General features: G+C 46.5%; 2 protein-coding genes across 2 annotated transcripts; both read left to right on the top strand.

Moving 5' to 3' along the window:
• The first annotated feature begins 12,617 nt into the window (after positions 1 to 12,617).
• Positions 12,618 to 13,202, top strand: LOC124647999 (RING-H2 finger protein ATL74-like). Its single transcript, XM_047187833.1, has one exon. The coding sequence runs from the start codon at positions 12,618 to 12,620 to the stop codon at positions 13,200 to 13,202; it is 585 nt and encodes a 194-aa protein (XP_047043789.1).
• An 8,929-nt stretch (positions 13,203 to 22,131) lies between these two features.
• Positions 22,132 to 23,528, top strand: LOC124647998 (RING-H2 finger protein ATL74-like). The gene is made up of 2 exons (XM_047187832.1): positions 22,132 to 22,268; positions 22,940 to 23,528. Exons 1-2 carry the CDS (start codon positions 22,132 to 22,134, stop codon positions 23,526 to 23,528), a joined length of 726 nt encoding a protein of 241 aa, XP_047043788.1.
• Positions 23,529 to 23,857: the final 329 nt, after the last annotated feature.

The raw sequence follows: 23,857 nt of genomic DNA, 5'->3' as shown, positions 1-23,857 counted from the left end.
AACGCGAGTAAAACAGTAAACAAGCGGCGATAGCGATATTTAGGAACAAGGCCTAGGGATTAGACTTTCACTAGTGGACACTCTCAACATTGATCACATAACGAACGAGATAAATGCATACTCTACACTCTTGTTGGATGATGAACACATTGCGTAGGATTACACGAACCCTCAATGCCGGAGTTAACAAGCTCCACAATAATGCTCATATTTTAGTAACCTTTAGTGTAAGATAGATCAAAAGACTAAACCAAGTACTAGCATAGCATGCACACTGTCACCTTCATGCATATGTAGGAGGAATAGATCACATCAATATTATCATAGCAATAGTTAACTTCGAAATCTACAAGAGATCATGATCATAGCATAAACCAAGTACTAACACGGTGCACACACTCGTCACCTTTACACACGTGCGAGGAGGAATAGAACTACTTTAATAACTTTGCTAGAGTAGCACATAGATAAATTGTGATACAAACACATTGCAATCATAAAGAGATATAAATAAGCACCTCACTATGCCATTCATCGGTGAATAAGTATTCACGTGAAATATAGCCTAAGAGACCCACACGGTGCACACACTTGTCACCTTTACACACGTGGGACAAGGAGTCTCCGGAGATCACATAGGTAAAACTCACTTGACTAGCATAATGACATCTAGATTACAAGCATCATCATATGAATCTCAATCATGTAAGGCAGCTCATGAGATTATTGTATTGAAGCACATAGGAGAGAGATGAACCACATAGCTACCGGTACAGCCCCGAGCCTCGATGGAGAACTACTCCTCCTCATGGGAGCAGCAGCGGTGATGAAGATGGCGGTGGAGATGGCAGCGGTGTCGATGGAGAAGCCTTCCGGGGGCACTTCCCCGCTCCGGCAGGGTGCCGGAACAGAGACTCCTGTCCCCCAGATCTTGGCTTCGCGATGGCGGCGGCTCTAGAAGGTTTTCCGTATCGTGGTTCTTCGCCTCAGGGGTTTCGCGACGGAGGCTTTATATAGGCGAAGAGGCGGCGCAGAAGGGTCGAAGGGGTGGCCACACCATATGGCGGCGCGGCCAGGGCCTGGGCCGCGCCGGCCTATGGTATGGGGGACCAGTGCCCCCCCTCTGGTCCTTCCCGGGTGTTCTGGATGCTTCCGGTGAAAATAGGAACCTGGGTCTTCGTTTCGTCCAATTCCGAGAATATTTCGTTACTAGGATTTCGAAACCAAAAACAGCGAGAAAACGAGGACCGGCACTTCGGCATCTTGTTAATAGGTTAGTTCCAGAAAATGCACGAATATGACATAAAGTGTGCATAAAACATGTAGGTATCATCAATAATATGGCATAGAACATAAGAAATTATCGATACGTCGGAGACGTATCAATGGACAACAGATAATGGACTCCTCTTTAATGCATAAGCATGTGGCAACAATTATTATTCTCATATGAGATTGAGGATATATGTCCAAAACTGAAACTTCCACCATGAATCATGGCTTTAGTTAGCGGCCCAATGTTCTTCGCTAACAATATGCATGCTCCAACCATTAAGGTGGTAGATCTCTCTTACTTCAGACAAGACGGACATGCATAGCAACTCACATGATATTCAATCAAAGAATAGTTGATGGCTGTAATGTCCCAGGTTTAGAGACGATCGAGGGGTAGATTTTAGAAAGGGATGTGCATTGCATTGCAAATTCTGGGGAAATTTCGCGCTTTTAAACAAAAACTGCATCGAAGGGGGACAAGTTTCTCTCTCGACACCTTACAGGGTTAGGGTTTCGAGAGTGCGACAAACTTGATCTCGCTTAACTAGATTAGGGTTTTGAGTTGAGAGGGGAGAGTTTGAGTCACCAACTTAAGTTGCATGATTGAATTCTAAATTAAGTTGTATGATTGAATTCAAACCAAATTTGAATTTGAATTTCAAATTCAAACATCAAGTTAATATCTCATAACTCAAACTTGAGATAATTTAATAAACAATCTTAAATAATCAAAATATAAATAGAACAATTAATATCTAAAGCTCAATAGAGAAAAATTGGAGCTTTATTGATAAACACACATAATACATTGTCTTTTACAATATCCAGAAATAAAATATGAACATTACAACATATTACAAGAATTGGAAAAAAAAATAGAAAAAGAAAAGAAAAGGAAAATTACAAATTAAGGATCTGTCCTAACACTACAAGATAAACTTCATTGATTCTTGTACTTGATGATCTTCATGATCATTGGAGCAACAGATTGATCCCTGCACATAATCACAACAAAAGAAGAGTTATGCCAAGTGGCATAGCCACTTGGCAGGTTAGAAACAAAGGAAATTGAGCAGATATGATCAACTCTGCCGAGCTGATCCTCTCCATGTCCCAAGTGCAAAGTATCTGGTAGACACACACACACAGCCTGCTCACAAGGCTGTGTGCATGCAGCACACATACAGGGTGAGTCACCCAAAGGGAAAGGTGGAGCTGTCGACCAGGGGAGAAAGAGACAACCATATAAAAACTTTTCCACCACAAACCCTAGCTCATTCATCGACCAAGCAGCAGGGTAAGTTACCAGGCACCAAGAACAGCCAAGAACACCAAGAACAGGTGAACAGCTAGAGCTGTCTCATCTATTCACAATCACCAGAAATTAAACCAAGACTTCAAGCTTGCTAGGAGGAGCAGGACAAGCAAAAGACCACCAGAAGCAAAACCTCTACACCAACACCAAAATTTCTAGGAGCTGGAGTGAGGTATACCAAGCATCATGAACAAACCAGATGGTTTTGTTCATATATAAGCATATGCATCTGTCACACATAATCAAAGGGGTGTGATACCCATGTCGTGTCATCATCTGGCTACTTAGCCATATGGTGCAAGCAAGAGTAGTTAGGCCACTGATTAATCATCTAAAGGGAACAACAGCTATGACACTTAATGCATAACTGAAGGAATCCAGCAAGAGATGAGAGCACAAGCTAGCCTAGATACACACTTAGCACCTACAGCTATTCAGGCCATCAGACTTAGACAAATCATTGTCTAAATTAATTTCAACATCAAGAGCTACTGGCAATCCAATAAATGGATCACCCAGAAAGCATTTGGAGAGCCACAGCAAGCCAACAAGAGGGGAGCTACCATGGGGCAGCATATTACTACTGCCAGGGTCACCTCAAACCCTAAAACAGCCAAACCATCAAGCCAAGCACAAATATCATCACCCAAAATGGGTTCAAAGTGGAGCTAGGGTCCCCAACTAATTTGGCATCCCTCTAGCTCAATTAAACAAATTATAAGAGTCATCACTGCAAGCAGTTCATCTCATTTATCCAATAAACAAGGATAAGCTTTACAGATAAATGAAAGAGATAGATCACCGATAGCTCGGAACACTTACTCATGATCCAATTGATCACTGGAGGCAACGAGCAATTGTTTGAGCCAACCACGAGCACATACCGAGCACAAGGCCCGGTGATGCACGATCACCGAATAAGCCAGACAAACATAGGCAGTAAATAAAGCAAGCATTGATCAAGCAGCTGTTGATCACTGGATCACCAGAGCTTGCTAAAGCATGCTAGAACTCAATTCTAGCATTATATTGATCATATCAAATCAACAGACACATTGCTTAAGGAATTGCATCACAGATAATCAATTAATAACTTTATGATTGTATCCAGAAGCACATCAAAGGTTTGATGAACCTCTGGATCATGATAAACCAATAAACCACTTAGTGCTCATCCTTTAATCATACCAGCAAGCCAACAGCAATGCTCAGATGAGCATGCTCATGAATTTGAGCACAAGAATTAGCCATAGTAGCTCAGGCACTTGCAATTATGCAAGAACTATACACTATAATCAAACCATAGCAATTGAAATGAACATACTTGAGGATCTGGCAAGATTATCAACAAGAACAAAGGCACAGGAATGGAATTAAGCAAGGAGTACTAGCACAGCAAGTGCTTAGGCTAGAAATTCTTACACGAGAGATAGCGAGTAGCACATAGCGACACACACACGGCAACGAGCAAGCATCGCAACAGCAAGCACAGCCTAGCTAGGCGCAGCAGCGGCGCGAGCGGACACGGCAGGCATCTCCACGAGGTGGAGTAGCTGTGGTCAGAGCTAGAAGATGGAGAAGAAGGACGGTAAAGAAAGAGAGAGAGAGAGAGAGAGAGAGGGAGGCGCACTTACCGTGGTCGAGCAGATAGGCACGGCCATGGTGGCCATGGCGGCACACGCCAGAGCGCGGCGGCGCCAAGCCCAGCCAGGCCATGGCGGCACCACGGCATCACCCGCACCACGGCGGCGAAGCCAGGGCGGAGTCCAAGCACCGGGAGCGCCGAGAACGGCGGGATCGAGCGGATCCCGTAACCCTAGCACCAGACGAGGACGAGACCGTGAGCAGCAGGTCGCCCGCGTCAGATCGACGCGGATAGGATTGACCGCCGTCGTGTGGCACGTTGATTGCGCTCCATGGCGGGGGCCAAGTCCGGCGAACCTCGCCGGAATCGAGCGGCGACGGCGGAGGCGACGCGGGTCGCCAGAGCAGGTTAGGGTTAGGGTTCAGTCGCGCGAGGAGAGTGGAGAGGAAGAATGGGCCGACCGAGCCCAAAGGGTGGCTCGGGTGCGACCTAACCGTTGGGCCACCCTGACAGGTGGGGCCCAAGGGCATTTAGGTCATTTCCTAAATTCCAAAAAAATGCAGAAACTATGAATAATCATAGAAAATTATTAATAGCTCTAAAAAAATAATTAAAAATATGAAAATAGATCAACATAAAATTCTCTATCTAAATAAAATATCAAAGAGAATTTTTGAAGACAATTAAGAATGAGTCTTAATTTGAGGATTTAAATAATCATTTAAATCACACACATAATTTTCAATAATAAAAATAAGTCCATTAATGCCTTTGGACTTCAAAACACCTTGACAACATTTCAAGGTTGTATTTATCCTAAATCAAGTATCCCTAAGATGTTCTTAGTATCTAACCACTCATAAAATAACAACGATATCGGAAGGGGGGGAAACAAACCCTAAAACTGGAATCATGCATAATTGCTTCTTTAACCATTGCCCTTATCGGACAATGATGCTATTTTTCGGAGGCGGAGGACAAGGGTCGGTCCATACCATCCAAGCTGCAAAACTTTGCGGTGTTCGAGCAAGTTCATCACTTGCTCATGTCATTTGTGTATTTTTATCAAATTACTTGCAAAGTACTATGGTTATCACGACTGCATAAAAACCAAAACCACTACTTTCATAACTATGAATATGACTATGTGGTGGGCAATGGAACCATGGATAGTGTTGATATGGTGGAGGTTCCATTGCAAGGATTAATATCCATCTAGGATTAAACAACAAATGTCGCCAGTGATTCTTGTGCCGTAATACCCGTGTTAACCATAAGATCCGGAGTGGGACGGAGTAGTCAAAAGTGTTTCCACCTCTCGTTCATCAACGGATGCGCTTACCGTAGCGAGTTGTGTCTTGCGGAGTAACTTGAGGGTGGGGAGCCCCTTCTAATTCCCCACGGTATAGCTGTTGCTTACCGTAGCGGTTCTTGCTTGCGGAACAACTTGAGGGTGGGGATCCCCTTCTAATTCCCCACGGTAATGTGGTCTATGATGGGTTGCAGCTACCGGCGAAGGAGTTTGGTTAACGAGTCCCAAGCTGTTGTCGTGGTCGGGGTCCACCCTGAAATTACGGGAATAATGGGACCGACGAGGACCCAGGGTCGGGGTATGCAACAAAGGGTGGGTGTTCGAGGTAGCGGAGGAACATGATTGGCTAGACCTTATACCGGGCCTCACACCGAAGGAAGTGTGGACGGGAAAGCTGCCCGGTTGGCACCAAGGTTAAGATCTCTTATGGGTAAAGCAACACACCTCTGCGAGTGTAAAGAACCGTGACCTGTCACTCCCTGTTCCGGGATTGAGGAACTGCGAACGCGGCCGGAAAGGAGCTCCATGAAGTTCTAGTAAACCGGTGAAGGCTGACGGACATAGCTCTTTGAAATAAAAGCAATCTCTTGAAGAAATGTTTACCAAAACTTGCATTGGTATTAGACTTTCTGGTCTAATATCGTAGCTAGTGCATTAAACACCTCTTATCTATAATGAACTTGTTGAGTACGCTCGTACTCATACCACTCTTAAATCCCATGCTTAGATTGTCTGAATCGTCTGGAGGAGGACTACGACAGCAATGAAGGAGCCGAGATCATCGGCTATGAAGAACCTGACCTCTCAGGAGGTGTTGAAGGCGTAGACTATCTCATAGTCTACGGATCCGGGGAGGCTTCCGGAGGAGAACAAGCCTAGAGATATCTGTTGAGTAGTAGTAGTAATCGAGCAGCCCGAACTCTTAGTATTTAGCTGCTCGAGGAAATAAATGTATAGTTTAATGAGACTCCTATATTGTAAGTTGAGTTGGGTTCACCTCGAACCCAGGAGTATTCCTCTTAGGACCCAAGAGGAGCTCCAAGACAATATATGTTTAATGCTTGTAATAATAAGTGAATGAGTTATGGACCTCGCTATGTTCGTTGTACTACTGCGAGGGATGTAATATTTGCGGAATGGTACTTCGTGAATGTTATATCAACGACTGGCATACTACAACATGCGGTGGTATGCGGGGTCACCACAATGGCGTCCCCGAAACATGGTTATCGCACAACAAGCAACTTAATAAGAGATAAAGTGCATAAGTACATATTCAATACCACAATAGTTTTTAAGCTATTTGTCCCATGAGCTATATATTGTAAAGGCGAATGATGGAATTTTAAAGGTAGCACTCAAGCAATTTACTTTGGAATGGCGGAGAAATACCATGTAGTAGGTAGGTATGGTGGACACAAATGGCATAGTGGTTGGCTCAAGGATTTTGGATGCATGAGAAGTATTCCCTCTCGATACAAGGTTTAGGCTAGCAAGGTTATTTGAAACAAACACAAGGATGAACGGTGCAGACAAAACTCACATAAAAGACATATTGTAAACATTATAAGACTCTACACCGTCTTCCTTGTTGTTCAAAACTCAATACTAGATATTATCTAGACTTTAGAGAAACCAAATATGCAAACCAAATTAGCAAGCTCTAGGTGTTTCTTCATTAATGGGTGCAAAGTATATGATGCAAGAGCTTAAACATGAGCCCAACAATTGCCAAGTATCAAATTATCCAAGACATTCTACCAATTACTACATGTAGCATTTTCCGTTTCCAACCATATAACAATTAACGAAGCAGTTTCAACCTTTGCCATGAAAAATAAAAGCTAAGAACACATGTATTCATATGAACCAGCGGAGCGTGTCTCTCTCCCACACAAGCATTTATTCAAACAAAAACAAAAATAAAAGCACACAGACGCTCCAAGTAATGTACATAAGATGTGGCCGAATAAAAATATAGTTTCAAGAGAAGGAACCTGATAATTTGTCGATGAAGAAGGGGATGCCTTGGGCATCCCCAAGCTTAGACGCTTGAGTCTTCTTAAAATATGCAGGGGTGAACCACCGGGCATCCCCAAGCTTAGAGCTTTCACTCTTCTTGATCATAGTATATCATCCTCCTCTCTTGACCCTTGAAAACTTCCTCCACACCAAACTCGAAACAACTCATTAGAGGGTTAGTGCACAATAAAAATTAACATGTTCAGAGGTGACACAATTATTCTTAACACTTCTGGACATTGCATAAAGCTACTGGACATTAATGGATCAAAGAAATTCATCCAACATAGCAAAAGAGGCAATGCGAAATAAAAAGGCAGAATCTGTCAAAACAGAACGAGTCCGTAAAGATGGATTTTATTGAGGCACCAGACTTGCTCAAATGAAAATGCCCAAATTGAATGAAAGTTGCGTACATATCTGAGGATCACGCACGTAAATTGGCATATTTTTCTGAGCTACCTACAGAGAGGCAGGTCGAAATTTGTGACAGCAAAGAAATCTGTTACTGCGCAGCAATCCAAATCTAGTATCAACCTTTCTATCAAAGACTTTACTTGGCACAACAATACAATAAAATAAGATAAGAAGAGGTTGCTACAGTAGTAAACAACTTCCAAGACTCAAATATAAAACAAAAATTACTGTAGCAAAATAAACACATGGGTTATCTCCCAAGAAGTTCTTTCTTTATAGCCATTAAGATGGGCTCAGCAGTTTTAATGATGCTCTCATGAAAATAGCAAATGAAGCAAAAGGAACATCAAGAAGCAATTATGAAACACATTTAAGTCTAACCCACTTCCTATGCATAGGCATCTTGTAAATAAACAAATTCATGAAGCATAATGCAACAAGCATAGAAAGACTAGACAATCGCAGCTTCAAGATTTTCAGCAAAAAGAGAGGTGTTTTAGTAACATGAAAACTTCTACAACCATATTTTCCTCTCTCATAATAACTTTCAGTAGTATCATGAGCAAACTCAACAATATAACTATCACATAAAGCATTCTTATCATGAGTCTCATGCATAAAATTAGTACTACTCCCAACATAAGCATAGTTATTCTTATTAATTGTAGTAGGAGCAAATTCAACAAAGTAGCTATCATTATTATTCTCATCATCAAATATAGGAGGCATAGTATAATCATAACAAAATTTACTCTCCATAATAGGTGGCACCAAAAGACCACTATCATTATAATCATCATAAATAGGAGGCAAAGTATCATCAAAGAAAATTTTCTCCTCAATGCTTGGGGGACTAAAAATATCATGCTCATCAAAACCAGACTTCCCCAAGCTTAGAATTTTCCATATCATTAGCAACAATGGTATTCAAAGTATTCATGCTAATATGTTCCATGGGTTTTTTAATTTTCGCATCAAACCATCCATGTCTTAAATCAGGAAATAGAATAAGAAGCTCATTGTTGTCCGTTATGCCAAACTAGTGTAAACAAGAAACAAAAAGATGCAATTGCAGGATCTAAAGGAAATAGCTTCGAGCACATACACAACGGCGCCGGAAAAGTACTTTACCAGGACCGGAGTATGAATGCCTTTTACCTTTCCTCCCCGACAACGGCGCCGAGAAAATAGCTTGATGTCTACGGGTGCTTCTATTCTTGTAGACAAGTGTTGGGCCTCCAAGAGCGAGAGTTTTGTAGAACAGCGAGCAAGTTTCCGTTAAGTGGATCACCCAAGGTTTATCGAACTCGGGGAGGAAGAGGTCAAAGATATCCCTCTCATGCAACCACCGCAACCAAAAAGCAAGAAGTCTCTTGTGTCCCCAACACACCTAATAGGTGCACTAGTTCGGCGAAGAGATAGTGAAATACAGGTGGTATAAATAAGTATGAGCAGTGGCAACGGCACTAGAAAAGTGTTTTGCCCAGGACAGTAAACAAGCAGTAGTAACGCAGCAGTAGTAACGTGATAGAAACGAGTAAACAAGCGGCGATAGCGATATTTAGGAACAAGGCCTAGGGATTAGACTTTCACTAGTGGACACTCTCAACTTTGATCACATAACAGAATAGATAAATGCATACTCTACACTCTCTTGTTGGATGATGAACACCACTAATTGCGTAGGATTACACGAACCCTCAATGCCGGAGTTAACAAGCTCCACAATATTCAATGTTCATATTTAAATAACCTTAGAGTGCATGACAGATCAACACAACTAAACCAAGTACTAACATAGCATGCACACTGTCACCTTCACACTATGTAGGAGGAATAGATCACATCAATACCATCATAGCAATAGTTAACTTCATAATCTACAAGAGATCATAATCATAGCCTACGCCAAGTACTAACACGGATGCACACACATTGTCACCATTACACCGTGCAGGAGGAATAAAACTACTTTAATAACATCACTAGAGTAGCACATAGATAAATTGTGATACAAAACACATTGCAATCATAAAGAGATATAAATAAGCACTTCACTATACCATTCATAACAGTGAATAAGTATTCTGTGAAATATAGCCTAAGAGACCCACACGGTGCACACACTGTCACCTTTACACACGTGGGACAAGGAGTCTCCGGAGATCACATAAGTAAAACTCACTTGACTAGCATAATGACATCGAGATTACAAGCATCATCATATGAATCTCAATCATGTAAGGCAGCTCATGAGATTATTGTATTGAAGTACATAGGAGAGAGATGAACCACATAGCTACCGGTACAGCCCCGAGCCTCGATGGAGAACTACTCCCTCCTCATGGGAGACAGCAGCGTTGATGAAGATGGCGGTGGTGTCGATGGAGGAGCCTTCCGGGGCACTTCCCCGTCCCGGCGGCGTGCCGGAACAGAGACTCCTGTCCCCCAGATCTTGGCTTCGCGATGGCGGCGGCTCTGGAAGGTTTCTCGTACCGTGGCTTTTTCGTCTCGAGGTTTTAGGTCGAGGGGCTTTATATAGGCGAAGAGGCGGCGTCAGGAGGTCAACAGGGCGACGACACCATAGGGGGGCGCGGGCCCCCCCTTGGCCGCGCCGGCCTAGGGTTTGGTGGGCCTGTGCCCCTCCTCTGGCGGCTCTCGGGTGTTCTGGATGCTTCCGGGCAAAATAGGAACCTGTGCGTTGATTTCGTCCAATTCCGAGAATATTTCGTTACTAGGATTTCTGAAACCAAAAACAGCAGAAAACGATGAACGGCACTTCGGCATCTTGTTAATAGCTTAGTTCCAGAAAATGCACGAATATGACATAAAATGTGCATAAAACATGTAGATATCATCAATAATGTGGCATGGAACATAAGAAATTATCGATACGTCGGAGACGTATCACTGGTCTCACGACCAAATGTGGGAGGTGATGCAGGCTTGTGTGATCATGCACAACATGATCATCGAGGATGACCGCAAGAATCATGTCAGGACACATGTTGGTCCCTAGGAGTGTCAGGGCCCTCTTGCGGAGGTTGATCATGAGTTGCCTGTAGATTTTGCTGATTTTCTCGTCATGCACGCAGAGATCCGTGACAGCAATGTTCATGAACAACTTCAAGCTGATCTCGTTGAGCATTTGTGGAGGATCAAAGGAAATACCGTGGCACCTTGATCTAGCATCTATCCCTATTTATTATATTTGTTTACTTGTTTTATTGTTTGTTGTAATTTAATTTGAAAACAATCCTCGCGAACATTTTTATTCATATGTTATATTTGATAAATGGTTCTGTGTTAAAAAGAAGTATTTTAAATGTTGGGGGAGGCGTTTGGGGGACGCGGCTGGGGAGCGACGTCCCAGTTTACAGGGCCTACGCGTATCCCAATATCGTAAATTTGACCAATATAATATAAGTTTTACAATATAAAAATTATACCATTAGAAAGTACAACATCTGAACTTTCTGATGATATATATTTTTTAGTATATATATTATGTCATATTGGTTAAATTAATGATTTAGAGATACACGCAGGACCTATAAACCGGAACGGAGGTAGTAGTTATCACCTTCCTGCATTTCTTCAATTATTGTTATGCCATGTCACCAAAACACCTTGGAGTGTGTGATGTTACTAGCTAAGTTACTCTCACTATGAGCAGTCTCAGCGCGAGCTTTTCACTAATCCCGATGTTCATAAAGTATGTTTTCATATAGTATGCATTTGGTATTATGAATGCTAATATTTTTCCTATATTGTTAGTCAAACTTGATAAAATATTACTTTTACTAAATCTATAACGTGAAGTAAACAAAAAGGAAGAAGTACCTACGAACAGGAATTTAAAACGTCTCGTGTTGTGATATTAGAACCTTTAGTGGTGACCTATAAGTACTATTTGGGTGCAGGTGAACCCAACAATTGCAAACACTTTGTTTTTCTCGTACAATTTTGGGATGCAAAAGGTGAATGTATCACGACCACACATACTCCCCCGTCCCATAAAAGATACATTCAAATTTAGATAAAATTGAGATATATTTTGTGAGACGGGGGAAGTAACATGATAATGATTTCTCACCCTTGTTAATCAGAAGTTGAGATATCTTTTGTGGGACGGAGAGAGCAACATGAATATACTATTTCGTTTATTTCGTATTAATCATCAGCTGGTCAGATTTGGTGTAGTCGCATGTATCGAACTCGTATCTTTGCGAGTAGATTTGCTCATTTACAAAAGCTGTGATACTTAATTTAGAACAAAGAAAGTGAAAATAAACAAGGTCCAAGGTCGAAGGTAGAGATCCAAACTCCGCCTCCAAAGCGACCAAAAGGTGTATGTGTGTGCGGCCGCACCATCAGCTTATGAACTTATCTGTGCGCGCGTGTCCGTGTCACTGCAACAACTCACCTGCCTCCTACCAGCAGGGATGCAACTTGAGCCCTTTTACAATTACAAAGTACACACACTCGTACTGTCACACTAAAACACCAGAATAATGGTGGGCGCCGCCACCACTCCATCTATATATACGCAACGAACAGAGCAGAGAGTGACACACAAATTCGAATAGCACAGGCATCCATCGAGTCCAAATAACTCGAAGAACATCCACCTACTGGCTGCCGGGCGAACTCTGATAGCACAGACATCTTTCGAACTAGCTTCGTCAGCGATGGCTCGTCTTGATTCGGAAGCACCGGCGGCGTCCATTGTCGCCGCGGGGCTGGGCTTCCACGACAACGGGAGCGACCAAGGCGGAGGTGCGGCGGCGGCGCCCGCGGGGGACGACTCGGCGTTCGACACAAACGTGGTGATCATCCTGGCCGCGCTCTTCTTCGCGGTGGTCTTCGCCATCGGGCTCAACTCGCTGGCGCGGTGCGTGCTCCGGTACAGGGGCCGCGGGGCCGCCGTGGCCGCTGATGTCGAGGCCGGTGCGACGGCGCGTGCGGCAAGCCGCAGCGGTCGCGGCATTAAGAGGTGCGCGCTGAGGAGCCTGCCCGTGGAGGTGTACGGCTGCGGGGAAGTAATCGACGACGTCTGCGCCATCTGCCTCGGCGAGTTCGTCGACGGCGAGAAGGTGCGCGTGCTGCCGCGGTGCGGCCACGGGTTCCACGTCCGGTGTGTCGACGCCTGGCTCGTGTTCCACGGCTCCTGCCCGACGTGCCGGCAGCCCGTGATCGAGGTGGCGCCCGCGAAGGGCGGTGGCCGGAGCCAACTTCCCGCGGAGACCGACATGATCGCCGTGGTCATCGTGTGAGCCTGTGAGTGTAAGGTGACCAGACCAACCGCTCGAGTTGAGGCATGCCTGCCTGTGCCGGTAGAACTAGAAGCACAACAAGGTAGCCCTATTCTGCCCTGGCCTACGGGCGAGCTCATCGGCCTCTCCCTCTTGGGGAATTTTCCGGCGATGGTTGCCATACTTGTCAGGCCCGATCGGATGATCGAGGAATGCTCGGACAATTGCTCACTGTACAGATTCCGCGGCGCAAATTAAAGATTGTACTGACATACTATGAATCAACAGTTTTGCTGAATTTGCACCCCTAGCTCCAATCCTAGTGCGCATTGCGTATTAACCAAATATATGTACTTCCCGTCGGTGCAGGAGGTGATGATCTGTTGGATGCTTATCATCATCGATCTGGTTGAAGTGTCGTGTTCCGAGAGGCTTCACCGGTGAGCTCCACTGGGTGCATCATGACCGGAGTTTGCTGGTTCGGAAGGGATTCGATCGTGCGCATCCATGTTTTACTCTAGCTATTTGGAGTCGATCTAGCGCCTGACCGCTCGGGTCGTCCCCTCCAGGGCGACTCGGGGCGGAACCCTAACCTCCCGCCGCCGCCTTCCCTACCCCCTCCTCCTCCCTCCTCGCCGTCCCCTGAGGCTGCCGCCGGCGAAGCCTGGCGCGGTCGGTGATGGGGGCGGCGGGGATCCGCGTACGGTCCCCTGGGGCGGCGGTAGGAGGCACGCCTCCGCGCCGGGGGGATGATCCCGGACCCCGGCGGTTTATGGCGGCGCGGCCATCTCATCACGTCTTCGCCGCGGCCTCGCCGGGCGGGCGATGATGGGGGCGGCGGCGCAGCCGTGGAACCATGGCGGCGCGGCTCTCTCCTCCGTTCCTCGCCGCGGACTCGCCGGGCAGGCGGTTTGGGGGCGGCGGCGCGGCCCTGGATCCTGGCGGCGCGATCCTCTCCTTCCTTCCTCGCCTCGGCATCGCCGGGCGGGTGGTGATGGGGGCGGATCTCGTGCTGCTCCTCCTCAAGGTCGGGATCACGGCACAAAGGGCGGCGGCCCTGGATGGCGATGATGGCGTCGACCTGGTGGCAGGTGGCGGGCGTCAGGTGCGATGGTGAGGGTTGGGTTGGCCAGCCCGGGATGGTCGCCGACGTGGGGGTCCGACCTGAATAAAGGCGGCGGTCCTAGGGCCTCTCTTGCGTGAAGAGGAGGACCTACCGGAGGCCTGGACTCGTGATCCGGCCGGAGGGTTGAGTTCCGGAAGGCTCCGCCGGCGAATGTAACGCGCTTTGCCCGGAGTTTGCTGGATCGGAGGTATTCGGTCGTGCGCACCCATGCGTTTATTCCGACCGTTTGGTTCCGGAGGGAGCGGCGCGAAGCTCTTTTTCCGTGTTGACATCAAGTGACTATGGATCCATGATGAAAGTCGGAAGAAGAGAATTTCTTGAAGGCCGGAGGGGAGGACTAGCTAAGGGAGGTTCAAGTCTCCGCGCTGTTGAGGGGCTTGCTTGGTGTCCCGGCTTCACAGCAGTGGTTTGGAAGTGGGGGCGGCAACACAGGTGAAGCGCAGAGTCCTACCTTTCAGGGTGAAAACCCAAGGTCTGGCCTTAACTGGTTGTGCCTGGCAGTGACCTTGGTGGAGGCATTGTTTTGAGAGCGGGGACTATCTTCAGGGTGAAAACCTAAGATCTTTGATCGGGCGACGACGGTGTTTGAGCACTGTTCCCTTCTTGAAGGCGTCGTTTTTTGGAGAGTCTGTAATTCAGGTGTTGTCATGGTGGTGGATGTATTGCTGTTGTTAGGCCCGAGATACTGTAGCGGGACTTTTGTTTCTTAGTTTTCTTTTCCTTTTTTTGGCTGTGTGCATCCGTAATGCCATTAGGGTGGTGCGTTGTTGCAGAGGCTGGGTGTAATTGGTATCTTCTTGATATTAATATATTCCCTTTATCGAAAAAAAATTTTTGGTTTTTGGCTGTTAATATCGTGGGGCATGTTCTCGTTTCACGGTGCTGGCGGAGAATGTCATTGTAGCCAAGATCTGAGGTATGGCAATGATGGTTCAAGTCTGGGCGGTGATGAGGAATTAGCTTGGTGTTTCATGAGTTGGAGCAACGGTATGATAGTGGGGATGACTGCACATGAGAAGATCATAGTCTTATGGTCTGGCCTTAGTTGGTTGAGCCTAGCAATGTTCTTATTGAAGGGGAGAGCGAGGAATTTTTTAAGGTGAAAATCTAAGATCTATGATTAGGCGACGACAGTGATTGTGCCATGTTCCTTTTTTGGAGGCGTCTCTTTTGGAGAACTTGAATTTTTGGTGTTGTTCTGGTGGTGTTTGGACTGATGTTTCAAGGGACTAATTATTGTAGACGGACTTTTTTTTGTAATTCTTCTGTGTTTTTTGGCTGTGTGCATACGTAATGTCGTTAAGGCAATGTGTTGTTGCAGAGGCTGAGTGTAATTGGTATATCCGTGGTATTAATATATACTTCTTATCGAAAAAAAACTTTAATGCAACTAGAGAGCTTGAGTTTAGTGCTTTTCAGAAGGTAACAACGACGAAGGGTTAAAAATGGGGATGAGTGCCTAACTTAAAGGCCAATAACCATCATTATGATATGTGCTAGTATAGTACTAGTAGATGTCATACATCATGTGCGGCCAACATTTATCAAGACAATTCCAAATCCTCGGTGTAAGAAGAGAATCCACTGTGCCAAGACTCCAGAGGATTGTCGGGAAGACATTGGAAGATTGTTATGGTGTCTTACGAGCTCAGTTTCAATTGTCCAAGGTATTCTCTAGAAGGACCTTAGAAAACATTATGGCATTTTGTGTGATCCTCCATAGTATGTTCATGGAGGATGAGATGGACATGGGGGATGACTACCAGATTAGATATGTTGGCACCAAGTCCTGTCAGGCCCTGCTATTCTGGTGTACCAGAGGATCGGAGATCAGAGAGATCACTTGAAAAGCATCATGAAGATCTTGTGAAGCATCAGTGGCAACTACCTAGGAATAGTGTCATTGTGACTGCTCGTGTTTATTCATATTTTATTTGGATCCTTTGTGCACTTGGACACAATTTCATGTTTGAATTTGGATTTGAACAATTAAATTTTTCTTGAATCGTGTAATGTTGAAACCTATAAAAAATTGGATTATATTGATGCAATTGAAGAATGAAATTCATGTACGCACATATTAGGAAAAATAAGAGAGGGGGCATTATAAAGCCTGCAGTTTAAAAAAATATGAAAAAAGAAATGGCCTCAAAGCTTCTAAGATGGTTTTAAAGAGCCTCTCTAGGATTTTCGATAAAGGCCCTGTTTATAAAGAATAAATACATGCTAGAGTTTACCTAGGTGAGACATTTTGGACGCCCAGAGATAACGGAGGTACAATCGAAATATTCACAAACTAACAACTAGCTAGAACATATTGGAACTACACCAATATATCACAAAAATCTCGTCGGTGCACAAACTAACATATTGGCAGAAGCGTGTGACATTGCCGTTAATTCACTAGAGTCTGCCAAATGACTATCATTGGCAATTGGAACTCATATACTGGAATGAGCAAGGTTGCGTGGATTATTTTGATGCAGAAGCTAGGGATTTAACCTTTATTTCAAACAAAAATACTGAAATGACGGTATTTGCTTGTTACATCTATATGGGAAAAGATAAGTCAAACAGCTCTCTTATTAATCATTTTGAAATACTGTGAGTGTTCGAGAATGTTAACTTTGAACAACTCCTGCACCAAAGGGTTTGAAAATAAGTATGTTATAAGACAAACATACTTGGCACATGAAGATGATCTTAACATTTTCGGCTGGTTCTCAACAATTTTTTCTTCAAAAGAACATTATGTTAAGAGCAAGATATTTGCCAAAGAAGGTGGTTGCTTGCTGGTGCATCTCCGTGACTTGGAAAATATTTGCAAAAGAAGATATTTGCTTGCTGGTACCTGAACTGCTCCGCTGTGAATCGCTGTTAAAAAGTGCGCTCAGAGCAAGGTACTTTGGAGCAGTTCTGTTCTAAATGGTTTCTGAAAAAAGAACGGTATGTTGAGAGCAAAGATAATTGCAGAAGAAGATATCTGCTCGCGAGTGCATCTGTGTGACTAGGAAGAGGTTAGCTAGTAGTGCATACCTGAACTGCGTTCTGCTCTAAATCGCTATTACGAAGTGCGCTCAGGGCACTATACACACTTTGGTGCGTTTCTTCCTTGTCCCGCTGGGGCTCAATGGCTCGGTGAAACTGTTACGGCATAGATAACCTAAACAATCAACTCGTTTAGAAAACTGATTAGTATCTTCCGAATCTCTCGGCTAAAGCGGCGCCTGGAACTTGACGCGGCCAATCAATCTCTGATGCCTCCAAAACCTTGGATGCAAGATATACCAACAAAGTGCAGATAAACAACAGAGTGCGCTTTAGAGCGTGCACGCACTATCTACATGTCATCTGAGACAAAAGCGTACGCTAATAAACTCCCCACAGGGATGCCGACTTGATTAGAACCACACAGATCTTGTCAGTCACGATGCCATGTCGGATATCTTTTCAAACCAACTGACGTTGTCAAGAGGAGAGAACCTTGTTCATGGTCTTAGAGCATCTCCAGTCGCGTCCCCCAAACCGTCCCCCAAAGGGATTTGGGGCGCCGGACAAAAAAACGTTCCCAGCCGCGCGCCCCAAAGCCCTTTTTTGTCCGGCGCGCCCCGATACGGTGTCCGGCGTCCCGAGCCCGTCCCCGTCCCACGGGGACGCACCGGGCACGCCGGACACAACGAAATGAGAGGTGAGGAGGCGCGGGGCCGACCCGTCGGCGGCTCGGACGCTCAACCGCCACATACGTAGCGACGGTGCGGTTGACGAGAAGCGAAACCGTCGCATTGGCAACCGCGTCGACGACGCGCCAACCCCGCCGGAATGGAGCGCCGACTCCTCGGAAGAGCAACCGCTGCTCTCTTCGACTTCTGCGCCGCCGTTCATCCGCGCTCAATAAGACCCGTACGTACGCCGTCATTCATCCAAGCCTCCATCCGACACCTCCAGCGACGATGAGCTACATCTCCCGGCTCCCGTCCGACACCTCCGGCGAGGGAAAGCCTGCTGGCCGGCGCCATTGGTGGGACAAAGCCGGGACGCCGAGCAGCGGCGACGATTCCCCGCCGCCAGTTGACAGCGAGGAGGAATGGCTGGGCTGGGAGGAGGAGGAAGAAGAGAGCGAGGCCGCGGCGGCGGCGGTGGCCCGTGCAAAGGCGAAGGCGGCCAAGGCGAAGGCTTCCAAGGCGAAGGCCGCCAAGGCCAAGGCCGCCAAGGCCAAGGCGCAGCCGACGAGCACCGGCGACGACGACGCGTCGAGCGCCGACACCGCCTCTTCGGAAGAGGTGATGAGCAGGAAGCGCCACCGCGATGACGACGACGAGGCGGGGCCATCAGCGAAGAAGAAGTAGATAGTTTATATGTATTTAATTATATTTTTTTCGAAGTTTTATATATAATTTGTTTATGTTCAACCGATTTGAATATTATTAAATAGTTTCTTTCTAGCCAAAAAAAATACTTTTAATGTTTGGGGGCGGCGTTTGGGGGACGCGGCTGGGGAGCGACGTCCCCCAAACGCGGCACGAACAAAACACGTCCCCCAAACGCTCGATCCGGCGCGATTTGGGGGACGGTTTGTGGGACGCGACTGGAGATGCTCAATTTTTCATAGCACGCGGTGGGGACGGGCTCGATGTGTACGCACACACAAGTGAGCTTTCCGAAAACCTCTATTTACAGTTGCCGGTACCTACAGCAATGACATCAACCATGTGCAGACTTAATCCTCTCCCAAAATTATGAAACAAAACTGAAACATAATTGAAACAAAAATATTTTGTAAAACATAAGGTAGTGACATCAGTAGTTTCACTTTTGTACCAAAATGTTTCACAATGTTAGCCATGTATCTGTTTGATTTCATAAAAGTTTCACTTATATTTCAAATATTTGTTTAAAATGTTTCACAATGTTAGCCATGTATCAGTTTGGTTTCACAAAAATTTCACTTAAATTTCAATTATTAGTTTTATTAGACAAAATGTTAAAAGGCTCACCAATCTCAAAGCAAAATGGATAGTGGATGAGACGCCGGTATGTACCGGCGCCTGTAAATTCGCTGCGTTCGTGAGCTTTCGCCATGGTAGAATATTATCTCTACCGAGCAACAACAAGTTGAACGTCCTTTTAATTTTTGCTCTATTTTTAATAGAACACAGTGGGGACACGCAGCATGTATACCCACGCACTCGCCACTAATGGCGTACAACTGCCGCGAGAGAATTTTCTGTCAAATTATTTTTTGAAAAAAAATCCACCAATCTATTGATAATCATAGTAGCACAAAGAACGTTAAAAAGGTAATATAAATTACAAAAAGGATTTTAGACCACCTAGAAATGACTGCATACACTAGTGCGAGCTGAAGGAGTGCCTCCATCACTGAAATAATGCAATTCTTTCATAAGAATCTACCACACACTAAAACACCACCCTTGTTTTTCAAGTCTTTACCGCGACATCATTTTGGGTGCGGTGTCTGCCTTTATCATCGAGGTAATGTTGCCAATGATGCAACAACCTAGCTTAGTAGAAACTTTATGTGCCTAGTTCCATCGTTGATCCGTAGTCCTCCCACCTCGGCACCAAAAGGGTGAAGTTGATGGGAAAATCCTAGAACACATGTGAAAACCATCAAAAATGGCGTGACACCAAGGAGCCTTTTTTCTCCCTCAGTTGGAGCATGATATATATGACAACTCTTTTCTAAGTAGTCAAATATCTTTGTTAAAAATTCAGACCTTTAATCTTATATCTTTGCGAAAAAAATCTGTGACTAATTGATCTCATTTACTATATAGTCGTTATTGGCCCAGAAATTATTGTTTACACAACAATATATTGGCTTTTTTTACTCTAAATCGATCAAAAGTTGGCAAGCCTAAGATCTAACCTCGCAATGAAGTAACAAGCACTGCATCCTAGCTTGCAATATATGCTTAATTATGTGGACTAATCTTGTATCACCACGTACAAAAGGCACATATAATATTGAACGCTCTTTTTGGTGGCAGGATTAACTATTTTCCCACAATTACAGGTGAGGAAAGATGTATCTCGCACAAGTGGGTTTTTTTATTTAGAATAAAATCTATGGTGAGTTGTTGTCTATAGACCAATATTAATTCTAATCACTTAATATAAAATTTTATAGAACCATAAAAAGGTTTCTTGACATATTCAGGTGCTGCTCTTACATTTCCGAGTGCCACCGTGCTAGTGCGAAAAACATCATAAATAGCATGACATCTAGGAGCTTTATTTTCTCCTTCCGTTGGAGCATGGCATATATAGCACCAATTTTCTACTATTAATTTACATATTTTTGTTTTTCTCGTATCATCACAACGATTTCTCTTCTGCTTTAGCGTGTGCACACACTAGCTAATTATCATCTTACCCACTCTCTGGCTCTCTGGTGCAAAGTGTAGGATAGTGAATACCCCAGAGGGTATGCTGGCCATACATTCCAAGAAAGAGCATTCCACGTCGTCGTCGCTGATGCCATGTAGGATGCGAGCAAAAGGAACTTATGCATGGATGTGATCGACATCTTCCTTTTTCCTCAGTGTCTTGGTGGAAATCAAAGTGGGCACTTTTGCCCCACTTTTCTTGTGGATACGGTGGGGCCGTGCAGCACGTAAACACACTCTTTCGTTGCAAATAAGTGAAATCTTGCCATAGTAATATCTTAGGACAAAGTGGGGACGTGCAGAACGTACACGCACGCTTATGCCACTAGCGCGCTCAGAGTGAACTATCACTATGTACGGGCAGCAATTTAAAACGTCCCATGCCGTATATTGGGCCTGTTTTTTCTTTTTCTTTGGTACAGATATTGGAACTGGTTAGAGCAACTCTAGGGGATCTCTTATATGTTGGCACGTAAACTCACAGAGTAAGGGGCATGGCAAATGCGATTTTCGAGCCCGCGTGCAGCGCTGAATATTCCTTTTTACAGTTCTCTTATACGAGATCTGATCGGCGTTGCTGCGCGCAAAACGTGAACTATAAACATTGAATAAGAGAGTTCCTACAGTTTCGACAACAAAAGCGACGGTATCACATAGGTTGATAGCATACTTGGATCCAAATAAATGCAAAATATTTTTTATACAGTCGTCGACCAACACGACATAGAAGGAAGCTCAAGCAAGACCTCCTGCAAGTTGACGATCTCGACAACCGGAGAGCGAGGAATAGCGTGACAGTGAATGATTGGCTTCCTCTTCACGCCCTCCCCTGGCTTCTTCGCGTTGGATATACCGCGTGCCCTTTTCGTGCCCGGTGGGGTAGCATCGGCGTGGGCGGCCGGGGCAGTCGGGGTCACACCGAACCTATGGGGATGGCCAGGGAAGCATCAACGGCACTGAGGTGCTTGCCTGCGTGCTTCCTGTTGACGAAGGACGGGGTGACGGCAGTGGCAGCCATAAGCGGAGCAGCGATAACTGGTGGCTAAGGCCACGAGACCTAGCCAACGGCTGGCGGGTCCTCAAGGAGGTTTCTCCTCCTTCGCCTCTGCGACAATCCTGCCTCGTGGTCGTTCCTCTTCTTGCCCATGGCATTACGGCGGCGTGTTGTGGATGTCAGTGTGTAGGGTGCAAGCTTGGCCATTGAGGTGTGGGCGATGGCAGGATGTTGTCGGTACCCTTTCAAGAACGACTCGTGACATGAAGGCATGTGCCATTGATGGCGACGTTGCCCAGACCTAGCACGGCCTCTGAAGACGAGGCGCCATTGATGGTGAAGGTTGTGGCACACGTAGTGGCGAAAGTGATGCAGCCTCGCACTCGCTGGCAAGCGGGCCCGTGATGATTGGGTGTGAACATGCGCTACGTCCTCAATGCAACTGGGCCTTGTTTGGTCCTCGCGGTTAGGCCGATCAATTTGCTTGGGCCGCTGGTAGGGGTGCAGCCCTATTTTTTGATGACGGGGCGGGCCGCTGGAGATGCCCTCTGCAATAGGTATACCTGTGCTTGTGTCGGACCAGGCCTCGGGCCAGGCCAGGGAAAGCCTGACGCTAAAAAACAGTCCCAAGCCCGGCCCGGCCAGACCAAATACCCACCAAGCCCGTTGGGCCGCGGGCGGGGCAGTAGTGCAAAATCACGTTTTCGGGCTACCCAGGCCCGGCCTGGCCCGGCTGTCGGGCCAACAATTACAGGACTAGGCCCGAGTTTTTTGGGCCGGGCTTCGAGCCAGGCCTTGGGCCGGGCTGCCCATAGCCAGGTATGGCAATAGGGATCAAGGGAGCAGTAGATTCGCCACTGCGTGCATAGAAGTGCATTTCTCCTGCACCATCTGCTTATGAACTTATCTACGCGTGCGCGTGTCCCTATCCCTGCAACAGCTCACATGTCTCCTACTCCTAGCAGCAGGGGGTTGCATCTTGGTGCCGGACGACCGCCCTTTTGCAAAGTACATACTCGCACAACAAAACCTGAATAATGGTGGGCGCCGCGACCACTCCGTCTATATATACGCCACCAACAGAGCAGAGAGTGACACACAAATACAGATAGCACAGGCCACAGGCACCCATCGAGTCCAAATAACTCGAAGAGCATCCACCCCACTGGCTGCCGGGCGAACTCTGATCGAGAGCTTGCTGGACATCTATCGAACGAACTTCATCAAGGGGTCGTCCTGATTCCGAAGCACCGGCGGCGTCCATTGTCGCTGCGGCGCTGGGCTTCCACGACCACACCAACGCCCACGGCGGAGGCGCGGCGGTGGCGCCAGCGCCGGCGAGAGGCCACTCGGCCTTCGAAACCAACGTGGTTATCATCCTCGCGGCGCTCTTCTTCGCGCTGATATTCGCCATCGGGCTCAACTACCTGGCGCGGTGCGTGCTCCGGTGTAGAGGACGCGGCGCTGCCGTGGTCGCCGCCGACGAGGCCGCGGCGTCGGCACGTGCGGCACGCCGCGCCGGCGATGGCATCAAGATGCGCACGCTGAGGAGCCTGCCGGTGGAGGTGTACGGCTGTGGGGAAGTAATCGACGACGTGTGCGCCATCTGCCTCGGCGAGTTCGTCGACGGCGAGAAGGTGCGCGTGCTGCCGCGATGCAGCCACGGGTTCCACGTCCGGTGCGTCGACGCCTGGCTCGTGTCCCACGGCTCCTGCCCGACGTGCCGGCAGCCCGTGATCGAGGGGGCGCCCGCAAAGGCCGGCGGCCTGAGCCAGCGTCCAGCGGAGACCGACATGATCGCCGTGGTCATCGTGTGAGGTAACCAACCGATCGAGTTGAAGCATGCCTACCTACCTGTGCCGGTACAAGCAGAACAAGGCAGCCCTGCTCTAGTGCTCTGCACTGGCCTGAGCGCGAGCTCATCCATCTCTCTTCCGGAATTTTCCGGCGATACTTGTCTGGCCTGGTCGACTGATCTAAACACTAGAGAACTGCTCGGCCAATTGCTCAATGTACAGATTCCACGGCGCAAATGAGTAAACATTTTTTTGCCGAATTTGCTCCCGTAGCTCCTTGTTCGCAACTTCGCATTGGCAATGCTATTGAAGCTCACCTTCAAGCCGAGGGAGGAGTACAACTAGTGATC

The sequence above is a fragment of the Lolium rigidum genome, chromosome 4 (genome assembly GCF_022539505.1).
Source record: "Lolium rigidum isolate FL_2022 chromosome 4, APGP_CSIRO_Lrig_0.1, whole genome shotgun sequence".
NCBI classification, from domain to species: domain Eukaryota; kingdom Viridiplantae; phylum Streptophyta; class Magnoliopsida; order Poales; family Poaceae; genus Lolium; species Lolium rigidum.
Note: the sequence above shows the minus strand (reverse complement) of the source record. Positions and strands in the feature narration are given on the sequence as shown.

Coding starts and splice junctions, on each gene's coding strand:
- LOC124647999 (XM_047187833.1), top strand. CDS start 12,618: ATGGCTCGTCTTGATTCGGAAGCACCGGCGGCGTCCATTGTCGCCGCG.
- LOC124647998 (XM_047187832.1), top strand. CDS start 22,132: ATGCGCTACGTCCTCAATGCAACTGGGCCTTGTTTGGTCCTCGCGGTT. Junction 22,269..22,939: donor GGAGATGCCCTCTGCAATAG/GTATACCTGTGC, acceptor AACTTCATCAAG/GGGTCGTCCTGATTCCGAAG.